The sequence below is a fragment of the Medicago sativa genome, chromosome 1, assembly GCF_051527215.1.
Source record: "Medicago sativa cultivar Bolivia chromosome 1, Bolivia_mono, whole genome shotgun sequence".
Taxonomy (NCBI): Eukaryota; Viridiplantae; Streptophyta; class Magnoliopsida; order Fabales; family Fabaceae; genus Medicago; species Medicago sativa.
In genome coordinates, this window is record NC_140749.1 from 76925597 (window position 1) to 76947576 (window position 21980).

Consider the following 21980-nt stretch of genomic DNA (forward strand, 5'->3'; position numbering starts at 1 on the left):
AAAAAATTCTTCTTTATAGTTGACCCCTGCATAAATTTTTTGCGAGCTTCGCCGCTGCTGGTAGTGATGCCTGCAAATGTCTTAAGTTATATACTTACAAGTGAAATTTTGTTCCATAATTTTGCTAGCTTGTTTATAACTTCATATGAACCTTTCCTTAAAAAAAAAAAAAAACTTCACATGAACCTTCTTCATCATGAAATTTTGGAAAACAAGGAGGAATTAATTATGAATTGTTTAAGAAATTCATAATTATGGGGAAGGAGGTTTATGTTATTTTGTTTTTTGAGTTTTTGACGCTTTGTTTGATGAATTGTTGACGCTTTTAAAATTTCTAATTAATTTGTCTCTTGTCAGAAAATTTTAATTTTACGTGGAAAGTTATATTTTGATGTCCTAAACATGCGGTAAAAAATCATAAAAAATTCAACCTATAAGTTACTCTTCTGAACTTTATATCTACATGAAAAAAATATGAGGTCTAAATTAAAAAGAATATCAAATTACATAGGTAGAATCTATATTTTTTCCTTCTTATAATGTCTTTTTTTTTCCTTCATATTTTACGTATATTTTAGGGTCGATTTAAACAATTAACCAAATAAAAAATTCATTGACACAATATATATATTATTGTAACTTATATATTGGTGCTGATAAATCTTTTGATGTTTTGAGCTAGTGAGTGTTTGTTATATTAACCCATTAAAAATGCATTGACACAATATATTAATTTAACTTATATTGGTCCACTTTTGTCTACATGGACTTCTCCTCCACAATTAGTTTTCACTAAGTCAACCAACTTCTATGGAGTGTTTAGACAACATGTTGATTAGTTTAGTTTGTTTGTCTTTTCTTACTTTCTTTTTTCCCTTTGATAAAAAAATAGTTATTAGGCATATGAGTTATAAACCATCTTTGGAATATGAAAACTTAGGGAATTAAAATATCCACCAAATATTCATAACAAATTATTATTAGTCACTGAATAATTGATAAATATTCTTTCAAAAAAAATATTTATAAATATCTGTTGGGTTTTGATCTAAATGATTTAAATTGGACTGTACTCTTATACCTAGTAAGCGGTCCATACTCTCGTTTAGTTATTTAACCATTGTCTTATTATACGGTTAACCTAATCGTGATAATCCAAATGGCAACGAGCGGTCCATACTCTCGTTTAGTTATTTAACCATTGTCTTATTATACGGTTAACCTAATCGTGATAATCCAAATGGCAACGAGGATAGTCAACTCAGCTTCTTCTAAACGAATCCTACTTCTCTCATCATCTCTCCCTTCTCATGGATCCTTAAAGGTACACAATTCTTTATATATTTTTATTGAATATAATATTATAATATAATTATATTCAAATCCTTCATGGAAGTGCCTGGAACAGAAGCTCCACCAACGAGGACTGATCACCATCACCAGAACAAACCCTACTCTCACTCTGTTTGGTTCATCCTTTCTTGGAAAGAGATCAAGTTACTTTCTCAATAACCATCATTATGATCAAGTCATCACTACTCTCATTCGCCGTGGATTTTCATCCAAACAGTCACTCCAAACCGTTCATCAAGGTATGCTCAATGCTCCTAATTTCATCCAAACAATCACCGCCAACAATTTAAAAAAAAAATTGTGATGTGATCATAACACATTATAAAACTTTTGTCTAAATTATAATATATTTAATTTCTATGTTAGAATATCAACGCAAACATCGTTAAAAGGACTCGAAACAAGTTTTGTCTAACACAATAACTGCTTCAGTCTCTTATCTATCATTACCATCATCAATGTACATCTCCACTAATTTCTAACATGTATCTTAGATACGATACGTCTTCGTGCGTATAAAGTATTGATTTGTATCGGGTAGAATAATTTTTGGAGTATTCGAGCTTCATACTTCTAATGTATTCACCAGTGTCCACTAAGTATCGGATACATCTCCAATTTTGGAGTATTCGGGCATCATAAATTGTGCATTGTGTCTTGTCTTCCCAATATCCTTTTCATTTGAAGTGTCTTTTATGGTTTCAGACGAGGAGGAAAAGATAGTGACGACAACCAAAAAGAGTACGGCTGTTCTCGATCAATGGCTTCCAGATCACATCAAAGCGCGATATCATGTTCTTGAGCTGGCAAGTCTAATGACATTATCAATAGTATAATAGTAAGATATTGTTCAATTGATAGCTTTTGTTTGGATGGCGGTGGTTACTTAATGGCTATTGGACTTGTGTGGTACTTTTTTTTTTACTAGCAGGGTGGTGAAATCTATGATGCTGCGTTGAACCAGACAAATGTTGGGGACAACAATAACAAGTTCTATGTCATTCAAGTTCTTGGTTAGCTCTCAATTCCATCTCTGTATTGATGTTTGATGTTATGATATGATTTTCGAGGACTTTTATTTGTTGTGGTAGTTAACTAGTTATGGGAATACCAATTCTTTGCAGCTTCAAAATTTTTAGTTATCAAAACTTTAGTTTAGTGTTCCTTACAACGCAAGTAATACAAGTTACAACAATTTGTCACTAGTAGAAAAGAAAGCTTGCTTGGCCTCTTGTTTCTCCTGTAGTTTTTGTTTGCTTGTTTATTTGGCAGGTTTTTCTTATTTTCTACATCAAAATTTCTTGCAGAATCTGATGACGGAGGTAAGTTCCTTGTTTACAATAGATGGGGAAGGGTAGGCAAAAAGGGCCAAGACAAGTTACAAGACCACTCTTCACGTGAAAGTGCCATTCAGGAGTTTGAACAAAAGTTCTTAGCCAAGACCAAGAATGCTTGGTCTGATAGGAACAATTTTGTTTTCCATCCAAAGAGTTACGCATGGCTGGAAATGGACTACAGTGGGAAGGAAAAAGAATCGAAGGTGAGTTGTGCTGACTCGATTCCCCTTGTAACATTTTCCCTCTCTTTATTTACCTTTGTGTGCTCTTTTGCAATCAACTCTAGTCATTATCCAATGAATTAGTTCACCGTTTTTTTTTCTTCATCAAAAGACACTTGTTCTTGTGTCTATAGGGTAGACTTCTGTCGTTTCTTGCCTGTAGTAATTATTGTTACCTTCACTTGTGGATTTTCATGGAAGAGAAGCAAAAGGAATGAACTATTTCAATCAGTCATTCTAATCATATGGCAACTGTTTTTAGGATACAGAAAGTCCTGGTCAGGCTGTGAGAAAGCAGCCTCTGGAAACAAAACTTGAGCCACGTATTGCAAAATTTATATCCCTTGTTTGCAATTTGAGCATGATGAATCAACAAATGACTGAGATAGGTTAGTTTTTACTTCTTTTCTTTATACAGGATGAATCCCATATCCTATGTTCCCAAAGCATACTAGACATTCATTTGACTGCATTTGGCTCCTATATGCATTATTTGGTTTGCAAAAGAATCTAAACAAATAGAGAAGAAAGAAACAAGAGTGAAATAAATCAGACAAGAGAAATTGATGAGAAGCTAAATGAAAATAATGTGCAATTTTTCTCTCTACTTATTTGGATGAATGAAAGTAAGCAGAAAAATAAAGAGAATATATCAATTCAATGCTCTGTCGTACTCTTTTTACTTACCTTATGAACCGTTATCTTTCTTTCAGGGTACAATGCAAATAAGTTGCCCCTAGGAAAACTTAGCAAATCTACAATTTTGAAGGTAAGCCTTTGAGCATGTCATTTTTTTCTCCTTTGGTACATACCAAAATCTATCTTGTGCCTCTATCATGCTGTTGATGGAATCAACATTGTTTACTAGCATCGTGCTTTTAAAGTAAATTATAGTCGAGAAATTCTGTCATAAACCACCTTTTATAGGTGGTGTATGGTACATGGTTACCGATTTGCAATTGTCATATTATTTTAAAGACCCTCAACTTTTAAAACTTTTGCAAAATACATGATTACCAATCAGCACTTTGTGCGCTGTGACAACTTTTCTACTTGCTTGTTTTGCTTATCTTGTCCGTTGAATAACCATTTATGTTTCATAAATTGTTTAGGGTTACAATGTTCTCAAAAGACTTGCTGATGTGATTGATAAATCTGATAAGAAAGCTCTAGAGCGATTAAGCGGGTAAGAAATTTTAGCCGTCTTTTCATTTCTCTCCATCATTTGCTCTACCTATATTAGAATTCATTCACTATAAGTGTCATTTGCGGTTGAGAATTTTCGCTTTAAAGAAATTGGATTGGCATATTTAATAATTAGTTAAGGGCTTATTGCAGAGAGTTCTACACTGTAATTCCTCATGACTTTGGATTCAAAAAAATGCGTAAGTTGTCTCTCTGTGTTTAATTCATCTTGTACGCATGAAGATATTTATTTAATAATTTTCCTAAATCATGAATGTAAATTCTAACTGTGGTTATAGTGCATTCTTTTTATGAAGTGTACTGATTGATATGGATTATAAATAATGACAGGTGAGTTTGTGATTGACACCCCTCAGAAGTTAAAACGCAAATTGGAAATGGTAATCCTTTTATTTCCAGTTATATGTATCGACCAGGTTATTCTGGTTGTTCATAGAGTATAATTGTTATTTTCTTATTTCTGGTTGGTAGATAGTTTCCTTACGAGAAGTCTTGTGCTATAATTTTAGCCTTGACAGCTTCCTCTTCTTGTCCCCCCCTATAAGCCAACTTTCTCCACAAGTTTGCCAAGTTTCTTAGAAATAGATCATAGTTTTTACCTGTATTTTTTTAACTAGTGACATTATTTTCACTCCTACTGAATTAAAGGTTGAAGCTCTTTCTGAAATTGAGGTTGCCACAAAGCTATTGCAAGACGATTCAGAAACGGAGGTACGCCATTGTTTGAATTTCTTTTATGTAGTTGATCTCAATATTTATAAACTTTTTCAAATTTTATTGGGATGTTCCTGTTAGTTATTATAGATAATATACTCTCTTCGAACTCCAAGGATAGCTATGTCACAAGCTTAATGTATATGATGAATATATACCAGAAGTCCAGAACACTGGTTTGAGAGGGAGGGGGGGGGGGGGGGGGGGGGGGGGGGGGGGGGGGTGTTAGTTATGATAGATTTTTCTTTTGTATAGAAGTTATCTTTTATTAGGGATTTGATTTGTAGACTTGTAGTCCGATTTAAATTTAGTATATCCAAAAAGTGACCATTACCAATATTCACTTGTCTACTGAATGGAGTGCATTACTATTTTGTTTGCACTAGTCAGTTTCTTCAATTTTGAAAATTCACTGGCTTACTTACTGATTAATATATTTACATGAATTATTTTTAAAATAAAATACCACGCATATGGCAATTTTGTTTTATGTACATTTTCGAGTCAGGATTTGTGCATTACATGTATACTCTGAGCTATTATTATCGTTCTTGTATTTTTGTAGGTCGATCCCCTGTATGCTCGTTATCAACGCCTACACTGTGAACTGGTACCAGTTGAATTCGGTACTGACGAATTCTCCATGGTAAACAACTATGCTGTCTTTTTAGTTTTCATGTAAATCCGGCGCTCATTTAACCTGACCTTTTGCTGGAACTTCATTTGTTAATCCCGACACCTGCTAACCCTTTTGACATCGCTTTTTCTCCTTTTGATGTCATCAGATTGAAAATTATATGAAGAATACACACGCAGAAACACATTCAAAGTACACTGTGGAAATTGTCCAAATATTCAGGACATCGAGGGATGGCGAGGCTGAACGCTTCGGGAAGGTCTGACTGATGAATTATTGAATCAGGATCTATCTTGTTCAAATTTATAATTTTGTAATTCAGTTGTTGACATTTTGAATCTGAGTTGAGTCGACTTCTATTTGACTTTGTGCGACAGTTTTCTAATACAAAGAATAAGATGCTTTTGTGGCATGGTTCTCGGCTCACAAACTGGACTGGAATTTTATCTCAAGGTCATTCCTTCTCTCACTTATTTACCAGTTTTCTTGTTTGCATGAGTGTACATATTATATTGCTTCATGCAATAATAATGACTCTAGAACGGATGAACCATCATCAGGTTTGCGCGTAGCTCCTCCGGAGGCACCTGTAACTGGCTACATGTTTGGTAAGGGGGTGTACTTTGCCGACATGTTCTCAAAAAGCGCAAATCATTGCTACCCTACTCCCACTGCTGCAGAGGGTGTGCTCCTTCTATGTGAGGTTGTTTCTTGTCTTAATAGTAAACATTTGTTACATTACTAATAGATTTGCTTAAGGAATGAAGATCGAAACTTCAATCATGAATTCCTCCAATTGGTTTGTAATGTGAAACATTATTAGATAATTTTAACTACCTAAGTTGTGGAATTTCGCATTGTTTGTTATCCTATCCTGCTGAAATTTACTGTCAATATTATATCTACCATAATCCTTTAGAAGATTATGCTTGCAATATGTTCATTATTGATCCACATCTTCAGTATGTTTTCTTTATAGCAACTTTGCTCTAAAATGTTACTGATTTATATCTTTAATAATTATTTATTTATATTTTCTGTACTGTTAGGTTGCACTGGGTGAGATGGCCGAGCTTCTATATTCTAAATATGACGCTGATAGGTTGCCTGAAGGAAAACTGAGGTATGTTATTCCAATTTCATAATTGTATCGATTCTAGCAGGCTGGATTGTTCTTATTGAAATACTAAACATATTTTGATCAATTGATATATGTCTTTATGTAATGTCTGTCAATTAAGTTTTCGTCGAGTCTGGCTGGCTTTGTGCCTGCCTCCCCTAACTGTCTATAACTAAGTTCTTTGTTCATTACTTTTAATAGCACCAGCTAAGTTTCATGTAGCATCAAATATTGTGTATTATATGACTTACTAATTGAGTTTATTTGCTATGCAATCTCGTTCCGCAGCACAAAAGGAGTAGGAGCTACAGGTCCTGATTTTTCGAAAGCACAGGAGCTTGAGGATGGGCTCATAGTTCCCCTGGCAAAGCCCAAAAAGAATTCAAACATAAAGGTATGCAGTAGAAGTTTTCTCTTCCAACAAAAACAGTTCAGGCAGAAGTTTGTTGATAATTACCATGATTTAATAATACATGATACCGTAACTAATCTCTATCGATTTGTGTTGCAGGGTGCTCTATTGTACAATGAATATATTGTTTATAATGTGGAGCAGATTAAGATGCGTTATGTTGTTAACGTTAAATTCAATTTTAGGAGCAGAAGTTAGCGTCATTATCTAGTTCGCCAAGCCAAAAACAATGATGATCTGTGTGAATTATTTTTACTGAGAAAAATGAAATGGTTTACATCGTGATCAAGAAAAATGAAGCACAAGGTAGAAATGGAAACTTAGGATCAGGGATAATTAAGTGATAAATTTCTGTAAATGTTTTTATTTTAATTAGGGTTAGAGTGTGGAGATTTCATGGTTTTACGTTGCTAAGGAAATCAGAGGAGGCGCGTAATTAAACATAAATTATAACATTGATGTGAACAAAGTTAGAATCTACTATCTGCATGCAATATAAGACTACATATTCTCTCCCTTGTATTTAGAGAGAAAATCTTATTTTGAATGTTTTTCTTTATAAATCCAACAATACTTCACTATATTACCTCAGCGGAAATAGAGAATTCATACATTTATTGATTTTGCGTCAAGTGTGGTTGGTTTTTACCTCCCACCTCATCTTCGATAGTTGTCAAATACGGTGAACTGAAATAAGGATGTTCCCATTGAACTTAAAATTATTGGAGATCATGTCACTTTTCCCTATAAGGTGATTAAACTGCTCCATCCAAGTCATGTCCAAGCTTACGTACAATCCCCACATCTCAGAATGCATCTCCTTAACATATCCTCTTATCCATTTCTCATTTGTATCACAAAAATGATTGCTGCACCCGACAATCCTTACATTATCTTTGCAAGTACATCACAGTTGAGCTTGATTCAACCCTCATACAGCCGCTTCCAACCTATGGGGGAAATCTCCTTTAACTCCAAATTGCGGTCTTCAATATCTCTAACTAATATCAAGATCATTAAAGATTGGTTGAACGGTATTTGAAAATTCTCTTCAAAAATAACATTATTTCTCAACTTCCACAAATCTGAATGACAACCTATTAATTGATTATTGTCATTTGTTTAACAATGACATTAAATTTTTTTTCTAAAATAACTAAATAATTCAGATGCAATTTTTTCAACTTCCCTTTATGATATTCTAGTCTTTAATGTCATTTGTTTATTAATTGATTATTGTCTAAAAATTCATATTTTCTAAAATAAACGACTATTTTTATCCAAGTGAGAGAATATTGGAATAATTCTTTCATTAATCAACTATAGATCCACAATAATAAATTATTATGGATTATTTTTAACATAAATTATTATCAGTTATTATTAAATACTAATCTTTAAAAAAAAATACTAATCTTTCACTTTACTAATAATAATATAATAATATTGAAGTCTACCAAATTGTTTTGAAAAGTCCTCGGAACGGACATGATGCAATTTTTTAACAATGTTTTGCATATAAAATAACAAAATATTTAATAGAAAAAATACATTAATGTTGATATTTAGAAAATAGTCGTGAGTTTTAAAAATTATATCACATCGACTTTCTTATAGCAGGACATTTTTTGAGAGAAAAAATGACAGAGATTTTGAAAAATAATAATGAAGAATTATTATAGCAGTACATAGAATTCTTTTTTCCCGTCCCCGTGAGAATGACTCAGTAGGCTAGGACATGCATTGTTATATGCAGGGGTCGGGATTCGAACCCCGGACACCCATCTTATTCACCTTGAAAAAGGTGAATTCTAGCCACTAGGCTACCTGACAAAAAAAAAAAAGAATTCTTTTTTCCCATATATAAGCAAATAAAATCTGCAATGAATGCAATTGAAATATTTAATAGATTTTTGTATATATAAGAGAAAAATATTTAATAGAAATATTATATTAGTGCTGCTAATTTTCATTTAGTATCTTCAAATATCTAACAATATTAACAAAGTAATTATTTTCTATATAATTTTCCGCAATGATATGTGATCAATATAAAATCACGAATCTTTTACCGATTAAATCAATAAACTTGACTTGAATTTTCTTTCTAAATGGATCGTGATATTGTTGGGTTGGATCATCCGATAATGTCCAATAGAAAGTCCAGATACTCAACCATTTAGTTATTTAATCATTGTCATTAAACAATTAACCTAATTCTAATAACCGAGATGGCAACGAGAATAGTCAACTCTACCTCTAAACGAATCCTAATTCTCTCGTCATCGATCAGTTCTCATGGACCGCTAAAGGTAAATGTTCTTTATTTTTATTTTTTTAAGTTCACCTTCATGAAAAAAATGTCTCTACGGTAATCCGGAGTTCAATCGGAAAATAGGCCATTATAGTATAGTTTGTTTCTAGACTAAGGCATAGGCTAGACTGCATTCATAACTTTTTCGTCAAGCTCACACTACACTACACTACATCCGGTTTTATCAAATCATATTCACCTCTTTTCCGTCTCAGCTTCTTTTCCGACGAGGACTCACCACCATCACCGGAACCAAGCCTACTCTGCTAGGTTCATCCTTTCTTGGAAAGAGGTCAAGTTACTCTCTCAACAACCATTATGATCAAATCACTACTACTCTCATTCACCGTCGATTTTCAACCAAACAATCACTCCAAACCGTTCATCAAGGTATGTCGAATGCTCCTAGTTTCTATTTTAAGCTTATGTACTGGATTGGATTATTTGAGTTTATCTACTTACATGAGTTTTCATAAGCTTATTTTCATAACTTCCCCAAGATACTTAAATTTCACTTTTTTATGAAATAGACTTATAGCTTAAACGGAAACAATTTAACTTTTATTTTACCTTTGGCTATAGAAATAGCTTATACATAACCGCTTATCGCGTGATAAGTGCTTGTGCTATAAGCTACAAATAGGTTGTTTATCCAAACAGGGCCTAAATTGTAGCATAGACATTGTACATTGTGTATTGTGTCTTCCCTTTTTCTTTTATCTTTTTCCCCTTTTGAAGTGTGTCTCTTATGGCTGCAGAGGAGGAAGAAAAGATAGTGACGAAAACCAAAAAGGGTACGGCTGTTCTTGATCAATGGCTTCCGGACCACATAAAAGCAAAGTATCATGTTCTTGAACTGGCAAGTCTAATAACATTAGTTGCTTGTGTTGTTGTTGTGGTTGTCATTGAGATATTGTTCAATTGATTACCTTTGTTTGGATGGTTGGTTAGTTAATGGGTCTTGGACTTGTGTGGTACCTTTTTTTTACTATGCAGGGTGGTGAAATCTATGATGCTGCATTGAACCAGACAAATGTTGGGGACAACAATAACAAGTTCTATGTCATTCAAGTTCTTGGTTAGCTCTCAATTCCATCTCTGTACTGATGTTGATGTTATGATAACATTTCCGAAGACTTTGATTTGTTGTGGTAGTTAACTAGTTATGTGATAACGATTCTTTGCAGCTGCAAAATTTGAGTTATCACAACTCTGGTTTAGCGCTCCTTTCAATATTTGTTGTACTATTACTCCTTCTCTTTATTTTTTGGAATATCAGACGATGCTTGGCTGATATGTTAGTTATTATTCGTCCCCAATCAGACGATGCTTGGCAGATATGCTAGTTATTATTCGTCCCCAACCTACAATGCAAGTTATTACAAGTTAGGACAATTTATCACTAGTAGAAAAGAAAGTTTGTTTGGCCTCTTGTTTCTCCAATAGTTTTTGGTAATTCGGCAGGCTTTTCTTATTTCCTATATCAAAATTTCTTGCAGAATCTGATGATGGTAGTACCTTCCTTGTTTACAATAGATGGGGAAGGGTAGGCAAAAAGGGCCAAGACAAGTTACAAGGCCACTCTTCACGTGAAAGTGCCATCAAGGAGTTTGAACAAAAGTTCTTAGCCAAGACCAAGAATGCTTGGTCTGATAGGAACAATTTTGTTTTCCATCCAAAGAGTTACGCATGGCTGGAAATGGACTACAACGGTGAGGAAAAAGAATCAACGGTGAGTTGAGTTGACTATGTTCCCCTTGTAACATTTTCCATCTCTTCATTTAACTTGGTGTGCTCTTTTGCAATCAACTCTAGTCATTAACCCTTGATCAATGAACTAGTTTACTGTTTCTTTTATCAAAAGGCACTTTTTCTTGTATTTATAGGATAGACTTCTCTTATCTCTTGCCAGTAGTAATTAATGTTATCTTCACTTGTCGCTCGTCGTGGAAGGGAATCAAAAAGAATGAACAATTTCAATCAGCACTCTAATCATTTCGCAACTGCTTTTAGGTTACAGAAAATCCTGGTCATGCTGTGAGAAAGCAGCCTCTGGAATCAAGACTTGAGCCAAGTATTGCAAAATTTATATCCCTTGTTTGCAATTTGAGCATGATGAATCAGCAAATGATGGAAATAGGTTAGTTTTTACTTCTTTTCTTTATACAGGATGAATCCCATATCATATGTTCTCAAAGCATGTGATATGGATAAGAGATGAGAAGCTAAATGAATAAAATATGTTGTTTGGATGAATAGAAATGAGAAAGAAAGAAAGAAAAGGGTAACTTTTCTCTGCTTATTTGGATATGGAAGAAAGTAAGCAGACAAAGACTAGGAATATATCAATTTGATCCTCTCGTCTACTTTTCGACCTACCTTCTAAACCACTATGTACTTGCAGTGAGTACGATTATCAGACTAGGGTTAATCTGTTTAGGTCATGCCTTGAGAATGCTCTCAAGGTTAGTATTTATAGCCGTCATTGGGCCCGTTTCTCCGCTAGCTTAGGCATTTGGGCCGAGATAAGCATTGAACCTTCTAGCCGCTTCTAGAAGGTTTCGTAGGTGGCGCCTGCGTAGGGGGCGCCTATGGTCACCTTGGCCCCTATGGAGGGCGCCTAAGGTTACTTCAACCCTTGCGAAGGGCGCCATGTCCTTTCCGGTCCACAACCCCCCGAATCACGAGTCTTGGGACAAGGCGAAGTGTTTGGTACTCTAATGTGCGACGTGGTATTTGTATGGGGCTCCACTCTAGCCCCTGTGGAGGGCTAGGTGTCTTTGTTTCGGATATCCCCAGTTCACATTATATATCTACTTTAACTGTGATCTTTCTTTCAGGGTACAATGCGAACAAGTTGCCTCTAGGAAAGCTTAGTAAACCAACAATTTTGAAGGTAAGCCAATGGGCATGCGTATTTTTTCTCTTATGACACATGCTAAAATTTATCTCGTGCCTTTATCACATTGTTGATGGAATCATCATTCTTTACTAAAATCGAGCTTTTAAAGTAAACTATAATTAAAGGAAATTCTATCATCTACCTCCCTTTAAAGGCAATTCAACTCTTTGGGCACTCTTACATCTTTTCAACTTGCTTGGTTTGCTTATCTTGTCCATTAACTATACGTTTCTTAAATTATTTAGGGATACAATGTTCTCAAAAGACTTGCTGATGCGATCGGTAAACTTGATAGGAATGCTCTAGAGCAATTAAGCGGGTAAGAAATTTAGCTGTCTTTTCATTTTCTTCCATGTATTTTCCTCTATCTTTTTATGTTGGAAGTACTTTCCTTTGTTTTTTGTTTGCTTCAAATAGCCATGTGTTTGCTTTACCTATATTAGAACTTATTCATTGCCAGTGTCATTTGTGGTTTAGAATTTTTGCTTTAAAGAAATTGGTTTGCCATATTTAATAATTGGTTATGGGTTTGTTGCAGAGAGTTCTACACTATAATTCCTCACGACTTTGGCTTTAAAAATATGCGTAAGCTGTCTCTCTCTGTTTAATTTATCTTGTGCACGTGTAGTTATTTATTTAATAATATTTCTAAATCGTTATTGTGAATTCTTACTTTGGTTATTATGCATTCTTTTTGAGAAGTGTACTTATAAACATGGAAATATAAATAATGACAGGCGAGTTTGTAATTGACACCCCTCAGAAGTTAATACAAAAATTGGAAATGGTAATCCTTTTTTTTCCTAGTTATATGTATTGGCTTGGTTATCCTGGTTGCTTGTAGAGTATAATTGTTTTTTTTCTTATTCTTGTTAATATTATACACTTTCATTTCTTGTAAGCAAATATTAATTTTTCAGGTTCATTGAATAACTAATGTATCTGGTCTATAATATATATCAGATACAATAGTTATTCAATGAATCCGAAAAGTTTCCTTAAAAAAAAATGAATTTGAAAAGTGAATTTTTGCTTATATTAGTGACCGGAGGGAGTATCATTTTAGCCTTGGCAGCTTCCTCGTGTCTCTATAGGCCAACTTCCTCCACAAATTTGCAAATTTTCCTAGAAATAGAACATAGTTTTTCCCCGAGTTTGTGTAACCAATGACATTATTTTGACTCCTACTCAATTAAAGGTTGAAGCTCTTGCTGAAATTGAGGTTGCCACAAAGCTACTTAAGGATTATTCAGAAATGCAGGTACCCTTGTTTGAATTTCTTTTATGTACTTGATTTCAATATCTAAAACCTTTTTCCAATTTTTTTTTTGAATTTTATCTGGATGATCCTGTTAATTTTTATAAATTATAAATAAACTCTTTTCGAGCTCCAAAGATAGCGATGTCATAATAAGCTTAATGGATATGACGAATATACACCAGATCGCCGGTTTGAGGGAGGTGTTAGTTATTATAGATGATTTCCTTTTTTTCTTACAGTATGGAAGTCATCTTTTATTTGGGATTTGAATTGTAGTCAGATTTAAATTTAAAACTGTTAGAGCTGGGAGTAGGACCTCGCTACCCGCCTGTTGGATGAGTATATCCTAGTTGTATCTGCTTCATATTTGTGCAGGTATTTATCATACAGATTTTAAACAGGCTTGTAAATATTCATGGGAATCTGTGTTTACAAACTTAAAAATATAAAAAAATTGCAACAAAACTAGACGGATTACTTCAACCAACACATATACTAAATTCAGAGGTTAAATCTAATACATTTGATCTCATTTTTTGAACACAATTCAAAAACATCCTTAAAATATCGACAACAACAACCAAGTCTTATCTCACTAATTGTGGTTAGCTACATAGATCAAACAATGCCATAATGTTCTACCATAATCCATATTTTGATCCAACTCATTAATTTCTAGGTCTTTCATAATAGTTTCTCGTATAGTTTTTCTAAGTTTTCCGTTGCCTCTTGTGGTTTACACAAAATTTAAAAATCACAAATTAATTTATTTTCTATGCAAAGTATTATTTTTTACATTTTCTCCAACATACCCAATAAGTGCCCATTTGCTAATGATATTCACTCTACTGAATGGAGTGCATTACTATTTTGTTTGCGCTAGTTATTTTCTTCAATTTTGAAAATTCACTAACTTACTGATTAACATACATGACTTTTTCTTAAAATTAAATGCCACCCTTTTGGCAATTTTGTTTTTTTATACAATTTTGAGTTGGGATTTCTGCATTACATGCACACTGAGTTATTTTATTTTTGTTCTGGAATTGCTGTAGGGAGATCCCCTGTATGCTTATTATAAATGCCTTCGCTGTGAACTGGTACCAGTTGAATCCGGTACAGAGGAGTTCTCCATGGTAAACAGCTGTGTTGTTTTAATTTTCATCTAATTAATATTAAAGGATGTTATATACCATGGTACTCCCTCCGGTCACATTTATAAGCAAAAAAACAACTTTTTAGGTTCATTGAATAACTAATGTATTCGATCATAATTATAGGTCAAATACATTAGTTATTCAATGTACCTAAAAAGTTGTTTTTTGCTTATATATGTGACCGGAGGGAGTATTTTTTTTATGAAAATTAAATCTATATGGCGAAAGTGTTTCTTCTCATTTGATCTGAAATATGAGTTTCTTCCTAAGCTTGAAAAAGACAATGCAAGTTGCATACTGCAGTCATTTAATCTGACATATAGGTGGAGATTCAATTGCTAATCCTGACACCTGCTGCCTTTTTTTATATCTTTGCCCCCTATTTTGATGTCATCAGATTGAAAGTTATATGATGAATACTCACGCAAAACTACATTCAGACTATACTGTGGAAATTGTCCAAATATTCAGAACATCGAAAGAAGGCGAGGCTGAACGCTTCCGGAAGGTTTGACTAATGATTTTTTTAATCAGGACCTATCTTGTTGAAATTTATAATTCTGAATACAATTGTTGCCATTTTGAATTTGAATTTTGTTTACTGCTATTTGACTTTGTACGACAGTTTTCTAACACAAAGAATAGGATGCTTTTGTGGCATGGTTCTCGGCTCACAAACTGGACTGGAATTTTATCACAAGGTCATTCCTTCTCTCACTTATTTGGCAATTTTCTTATTTGCATGAGCGTACATATGGAGTATAGACTTTATATTGCCTCATGCAATAATATGTCTCTAAGATGGATGCACAATAAATCAGGTTTGCGCATAGCTCCTCCGGAGGCACCTGTAACTGGCTACATGTTTGGGAAAGGGGTGTACTTTGCTGACATGTTCTCAAAAAGCGCAAACTATTGCCATCCTACTCCTACTGCTGCAGATGGCGTGCTCCTTTTATGTGAGGTTGTTTTTTGTCTTAATAGTAAACATTGTTGTATCGCGAATAGATCCGCTTAAGGAATGAAAATTTTAACTCCAATCATGAATTCCTCCAATTTGCTTGTGACAACAAACATTATTAGATAGCTGTAACTAGATTTATAAAAATAAATAAATTTAACTACCTAAGTTGTGAAATTTTGCATTGTTTGTTATCCTATGTTGCCGAAATATAATCTCAATATTATCTGCACGAATCCTTAGAAGATTATGCTTGCAATATGATCATTGTTGATCCACATCTTTAGTTAGTTTTATTTATATGTTTGTGTAAAGTGTGTTATTGTTGATTTACATCTTTAATAATTATTATTTATATTTTCTTTACTTTTAGGTTGCATTGGGTGAGATGGCCGAGCTTCTAACCGGCGATCATGATGCTGATAGGTTGCCTGAAGGAAAACTGAGGTATGCTAATTCAAAATTCAAATATTTCCAATTTTGTTTTTCAGCAGGTGGGATTGTCTTATTGAAGTACTAAATCCATAATTAAGTCAGTTCTTATTCACAAGGTCGTTCTTTCTCTCAATTGTCTTTATGTAATGTCACTATGTTAGTTAGTGAGTTTTTGTCGAGCCTGGCTGGTTTTGCACCTGCCTCCCTATTTGTCCATAATTAAGTTCTTGTTCATCATTTTTTTTTGGTCAACGTTCTTCTTCACTTTTAAACTGGAAGGTTTAAAATAACATCAAATATTGCGTATTATACTATTATGTGCTTTACGAGTTGAGTTTATTTGCTATGCAATCTACTATCGCAGCACAAAAGGAGTAGGAGCTACAGCTCCTGATTTTTCAAAAGCTCGGGAGCTTGAGGATGGGCTCATAGTTCCCCTGGGAAAGCCCAAAACAAATTCACGCATAAAGGTATGGACTAATTTTTTTTGCCCCAACCAAAACAAAGTTAAATTTTTATCTGTGCATACATTTGTTGATGCTTACCATGATTTAATACATATCATAATTATTCTCTGTCACTTTGTGTTGCAGTTGCAGGGCAATCTATTGCACAATGAGTACATTGTTTATAATGTGGAGCAGATTAGGATGCGTTATGTTGTGAACGTTAGATTCAATTTTGGGACTTGAAGTTAGCAAGCAGACCTGTTTAAAATATATCTTTTGTCATTATATAGTTTGCCAAGCCAAAAAACAATGATGGTATTCGTAAATTATTTTTACTGAGAAATATGAAATGGTTTGCACTGTGACAAAAAATGAAGGTCCATTTTAATAAGGTAGGCACACTTAATGTTTCGAATTACGATTTTGGTTATCAGTCAGTGTCGTAATTTGTCACATAAGCTTTGGTTTTGAATCTCCAAATAGGATACCAAATACAAACAGATCAAACGGTGTGCGTAAAATTCAGTCTGATGTTATCTGCATCTTAATGTTATATGTGGTTTCCCCCAAGTATTGGTAAACTAAAGAGTGAGGGTGTAATGGTATTAATTCATACTGTCAATTACTGAACGAACACTGGGTTTGGGATTCAGCAAATGTTAAAAAAAGATTGCATGATTTCCCAAATTTAACGAGCAATGAAGTGCCTTTTTGTTGTGTTGCTGTTCCTTTCTCTGAAGCATAGTCAAACATATCCATCAAGTGCTGTAGAATTTTAGCTACCAGGGAGCATGATTGAGTTTCAAAAGCCTTTTGAATAGTAAGCTGTGCCTGACCAAATAAAGCATTTACCACATACCAAGTGGCATGATGCACACGCCAATATTAAAGTCTTTATAGATTAGATTTGATAATGACCTCATCCAGAATCTATGTTCTTCTCCCACAAGATAGACCATGCCCATTTTTATTTTTCTTTTATAACAATTACACTCCATCTTTAATACATGACACTAAAAAATCAAACTTCCCTACATGGGCTTTATCAACCCTTTAATGCATGTGACATTAATGCTTGTCAAGATTTAGGAATTTACTATGAGATACAAGTCAAGCATTGTTTTAATTTTGCCTTTGAAACTTTGGTGTATAATTCAAATTGACATGGAGTGAAGAATAGGGTAAGGAGTAATGATGGTGGTGCTGCATAAGTATGACCTATGTTGAAACTGAACTAGGGGATTTGAACCATTGCCGCACGTCACAGCTTCTCACATGCTATTCACTAGACTTTATAATGTTTCATTACTCGTCCTCCTTATGGGCAAAAAACCTCTCATAATAACATTGTTTGTACGGCTACCTTCTCTTAGATTGAACTAGTTTTTCTCTTACCTTAATTTTTCCTTTACCAAGTGGTGAAAGTTAAAATTACAAGGCTAAAAATTTTAAGAGTCCCACTGGTTATAAGTGGTGGTATTTATAACCGGTTTGGTAAGGGTTGACCTAAACTCATCTTAAATTTTAAGATGGTATTAAGTCTCATCGAAGATTCGTTGAACCGTCCGTTGTCAGATCAGTTAGGCCGTGCAACAAATGTTTAGTTCTGGACATGAGGTGTGTTCAAAATCCCACATTCGATGAGATATGACATGAAAATATGCCTATAAGTGGAAGACATTCCTCATGTTACAAGCCGGTTTTGTAAACGTTGAGTTATATCCAACCCAAATTCTAAGATCTGGTCACCTAGTCACCACTATTGGATGACTTGGATTACACTTCAAATGTCCAATTTTGAATGTGAGAATGATGTATTAAAAGTCTCTCATTGGATAAGATAAAATATAAAAATGTGTTTATAGGTGGTGGACATAGGATTCTCTCTAATTAGCATGTAATAAGGGAATTTACATTCTACATGCATGCAACATTTGAATTGAATGTTTATTGGTTTAACACAAAGCAAAAAAATCAATATCAAATGAAACATGTTTGTGGGTGGTTTGGCATTAAATTTGAAGTAGCTGAAATTCATGTTTCTTGCTGATTCAAGTTTTGAGAGACATTTTTCTACTTGAGGACATTGGCCATGGTCGGCACACAACAACTAAGACAGTGTTTAGGTAATTTAATTAATGTACACTTTGAAAATATTGTAATCTACCCTGTGGTGAAAGTTAAAACATTAAAAACTTTAGGAAGAGAAAAGGTAAGGACCTATTACTTATAGGGAATCATATCAAGCTAGTGAGGTTCCAAACTTTCTCTAAATTTCACACACATACCATACTCAAAAACTTACACAACAACACGCAAAGCCTACGTGCACTCATACATTATTCTTCTTCTCCTCAAATTGTTTGCAATCCAATATATGGATGTGGGACCCAATATTCTTGATCCAATGGCTGGGATTAAATCACAGGACATTTATGTATTGTACTAGTTTCCTCTGCTCTAGTGAAACCTCAAATGAACAAAGGGGTTGGTCACTTTTTTATGAAATTAAGGCAGACAACACTCAAATTGGGTTTCCTTCGATATCCCTCCTTTGAATTTCTGTGTACACTGCCATCATGGCATGGCATGGCTTACTGGGATTATGATTTACTTCAATTGCTATACATATACGTAAAAAAAGTTTTACATATAAATACCATCATATCTCATCATTGAGTAGATTATTTTTTAATACTTGTGAAAAAAAGTGTGTATGTGCATACCATACATACTTTTGAGAAAAGTTGTACAAGCATGAATCACTTTGGAGCAAATTCATTTTAATCAAACTTAATTTTGTAAAATGAGGATTGATCAAAGTAATTTTGCAAATTTTAATCCAAACATACCTTTAAATTCTTATTATTACTACTAACATATAGACGAACACCAACCCATATGCTTTTTAAGGATAAAATTATAAATAAAATAGTTTAAAATTTGAAGAGAGAAAACCTAGTGTAAAATTTGATATATTCTTTATATATAGTAAGCATATTTTTTTTAAAATTATGTTAAAAATTATAAAATAATAACTAAATAAATTAACAGTAAAATTAGAAAAGCAAAATACTATGCCAAAATTTGATATTTTTTTATATATTTGTATATATTATTATTATTATTTGATATGTAAAGTCTGATTAAAAATTGCTTTTAACGCAGATTCGAACTCAGTTCTCCCGAAAAACACGTCTTTACTTCAAATTTATTTATCATTCGAATTCAATCACTTTATAATATTTTTTTTTTGAAAGAATCACTTTATAATAATAATAATAATAATAATTATTATTATTATTATTATTTATTGTTGTTGTTGTTATTATTATTATTATTATTATTATTATTATTATTATTATTATTATTATTATTATTTATTGTTGTTGTTGTTATTATTATTATTATTATTATTATTATTATTATTATGATGTCCACCATACTCATTGCTTCTGCCACGTTACTTTAGTTAGATCTCTTATGTCATATCTCTCTCTCTTAAGTTGCTACCTATAAATACTAAGCCTTTCCCTTGGTTGGTTCAATTCAACTTCTACTTCTCATCAAACACAAAGTGCAATAGCTTCATTTCACTGGGTAAGAAGCTCCTTGTTGGAGAAGCAGGGCACGTGCAAATCCTCTTATGATTCATTCTCTCATAATGCATATCAATCTCTTTTGCACGTGCTCCCCTTCTCCAACTAGGCTTCCTCACCCTTCCCTCTAATCTCACTTAATTACTCAACTTAATTCACTTTCTCTTCATCAGGTAATTTAATTGCCATGCTTCTTCTTTCTTTGTAATTTTTCTACTTTAACATATATTATGATTATGAAAGAATTTCCATTCTATAATATGGTTGTGACTACCTTATCATATGAACAATATAATTTCATTACATAATTGAAATAATTAAAATAACCATGCTGAGTTTTTCTTTTACTTTTTTTGAACTGTGGATGTATGTATATACTATATGAACACATTATTCTCTTTAGTTTTTACTGCTGAAGAAAGTGCTTATAGTTTTGAAATTGAAGCAAAGGAAAGGACATTATTGTACTCTGCACTTTCTCAATATGATGAGGAGATTTTGGAGACTTCCACTGAAGTTAAACTATGAATTGTAATGTAAAAAGTGAGTGAGACACAAACAAGAAAAACAGAGAAGATTCTTTGGAGTGTGAAACAGGAATGTTTGTTGTATTGTAATCTAAAATGATCAAACATGTTACGGACTTAGTACCATGCTTTTGGTTGTCCAAATGCTCACTATATATTCCTTGTCACGTGAAAATCGATCATGTATGATATATAAACAAATTGTACCATGTACTATACTATTTTATTTTCTCTTCTATTAGCTGTTTATTTTACTTATTTTGTTATTAAAAACAACATCAATTGTTCAAAATTACAATGCAAAGTGAATTCAATTCAAGTTATTTAACTTCTCTGGCAAATTTTTTTAAGTAACAAATTTATTTATTATATGGTTAAGACAATAAGACCAAAAAAAGTGAAAATTACCAACTATAAAGTATTTGCTGCAAATTTATCACAGAAAAGTTGAGAAAGGGATGTGGGTGGGGTACGTGAGTCTCGTTCATTTTTTTATATATATAGCTTATCTTAATTTTGTTACATATTACTTTTAAGGTCTAGTAACAAATTCTCAAAACAGTTATTAGCATCAAAGAATTAGAACTTGCTTACCCAACAGTTTTGGATAAGTTCTGTAAATTATTTTTCAGAGACAAAAAACACAATATCAATTTTAACAAATTAAGTGCAACCAAAAGATACAACTAACTTCACATTCACTTCACTTTTACTTTCTTTCACCACGTTACCAAATATACTCTTAGTAAATGTTTAACTCGTCCGGTAAGTAAAAAATAAGTTAGATTTTATAATATAATGAAAATTATTGTATGATTTTATAATGTTAAGAAAAAATAATATAACATTGTGCATATTTATAATATTCTGTAATAAATAAATAAGAATCACACATGGAACGAGGTGAAAACTCAAATATGGTTTTAACCTATACACTATGGGCTTGTTTCAGATTTTTTTTCAAAAAAAATCTATCTTTTCCCTTAAAAAAATCACTTTTTTCATTTTTAAGTGTTTGTTTAGGATTTTTAGAAAAATCATTTTATCAAATAAATCTATTTTGACCCTAAAATGAAAAGCTATTAGGATTAGCTTTTTTCAAAATCTATTTTTTTTCAAAAACAAGGAGGTAACACATGTACATGTTAAAACTCATTTTCTTTTAAAAAAAATGGATTTTTATGGGTAGTAAACAAACAAAAATAACTTCAGATTTTTTTAAAATCTCTAAAAATTAATCTCTAGATTCTTTTGACACAAAATCTATTTTTTTTAAAGTTAAAACAAACGCACCCTATATCACACAAGAACAAAACTGTCCTTGAGTGATAACTATCAATGGCAAGGATACGTGAGGGAAGAATGAAAGTATTTC

The 21980-nt window shown here is 32.9% G+C and overlaps 2 protein-coding genes and 1 long non-coding RNA gene across 4 annotated transcripts; all 3 read left to right on the forward strand.

The window, feature by feature from the left end:
• The first annotated feature begins 1077 nt into the window (after positions 1-1077).
• LOC146957598 (poly [ADP-ribose] polymerase 2-like) lies at positions 1078-7547 on the forward strand. Its single transcript, XM_085737353.1, has 18 exons — positions 1078-1324; positions 1409-1592; positions 2059-2159; positions 2285-2366; positions 2661-2893; positions 3174-3300; positions 3625-3680; positions 4024-4097; positions 4250-4296; positions 4448-4497; positions 4766-4828; positions 5397-5477; positions 5617-5727; positions 5846-5921; positions 6029-6171; positions 6518-6591; positions 6877-6982; positions 7100-7547. The coding sequence occupies exons 1-18, from the start codon at positions 1241-1243 to the stop codon at positions 7196-7198; spliced, it is 1791 nt and encodes a 596-aa protein (XP_085593479.1). The 5' UTR covers positions 1078-1240; the 3' UTR covers positions 7199-7547.
• Positions 7548-9208: 1661 nt separating this feature from the next.
• On the forward strand, positions 9209-17060 carry LOC146957599 (poly [ADP-ribose] polymerase 2-like). Of its 2 annotated transcripts, none has more exons than XM_085737377.1 (18): positions 9209-9312; positions 9530-9704; positions 10073-10173; positions 10311-10392; positions 10814-11046; positions 11328-11454; positions 12155-12210; positions 12462-12535; positions 12755-12801; positions 12954-13003; positions 13415-13477; positions 14533-14613; positions 15032-15142; positions 15260-15335; positions 15456-15598; positions 15969-16042; positions 16395-16500; positions 16624-17060. In XM_085737377.1, the coding sequence occupies exons 1-18, from the start codon at positions 9232-9234 to the stop codon at positions 16720-16722; spliced, it is 1779 nt and encodes a 592-aa protein (XP_085593503.1). In that variant the 5' UTR covers positions 9209-9231; the 3' UTR covers positions 16723-17060. The 2 variants fall into 2 exon arrangements, with proteins under 2 accessions (XP_085593503.1, XP_085593510.1); XM_085737384.1 differs by having other exon boundaries at positions 9216-9312; positions 10311-10699; positions 16624-17015.
• A 2899-nt stretch (positions 17061-19959) lies between these two features.
• Positions 19960-20814, forward strand: LOC146957600 (uncharacterized). The gene is made up of 2 exons (XR_015018992.1): positions 19960-20251; positions 20482-20814. It is a non-coding gene; the product is annotated as an uncharacterized LOC146957600 (long non-coding RNA).
• The last annotated feature ends 1166 nt before the right edge of the window (positions 20815-21980 follow it).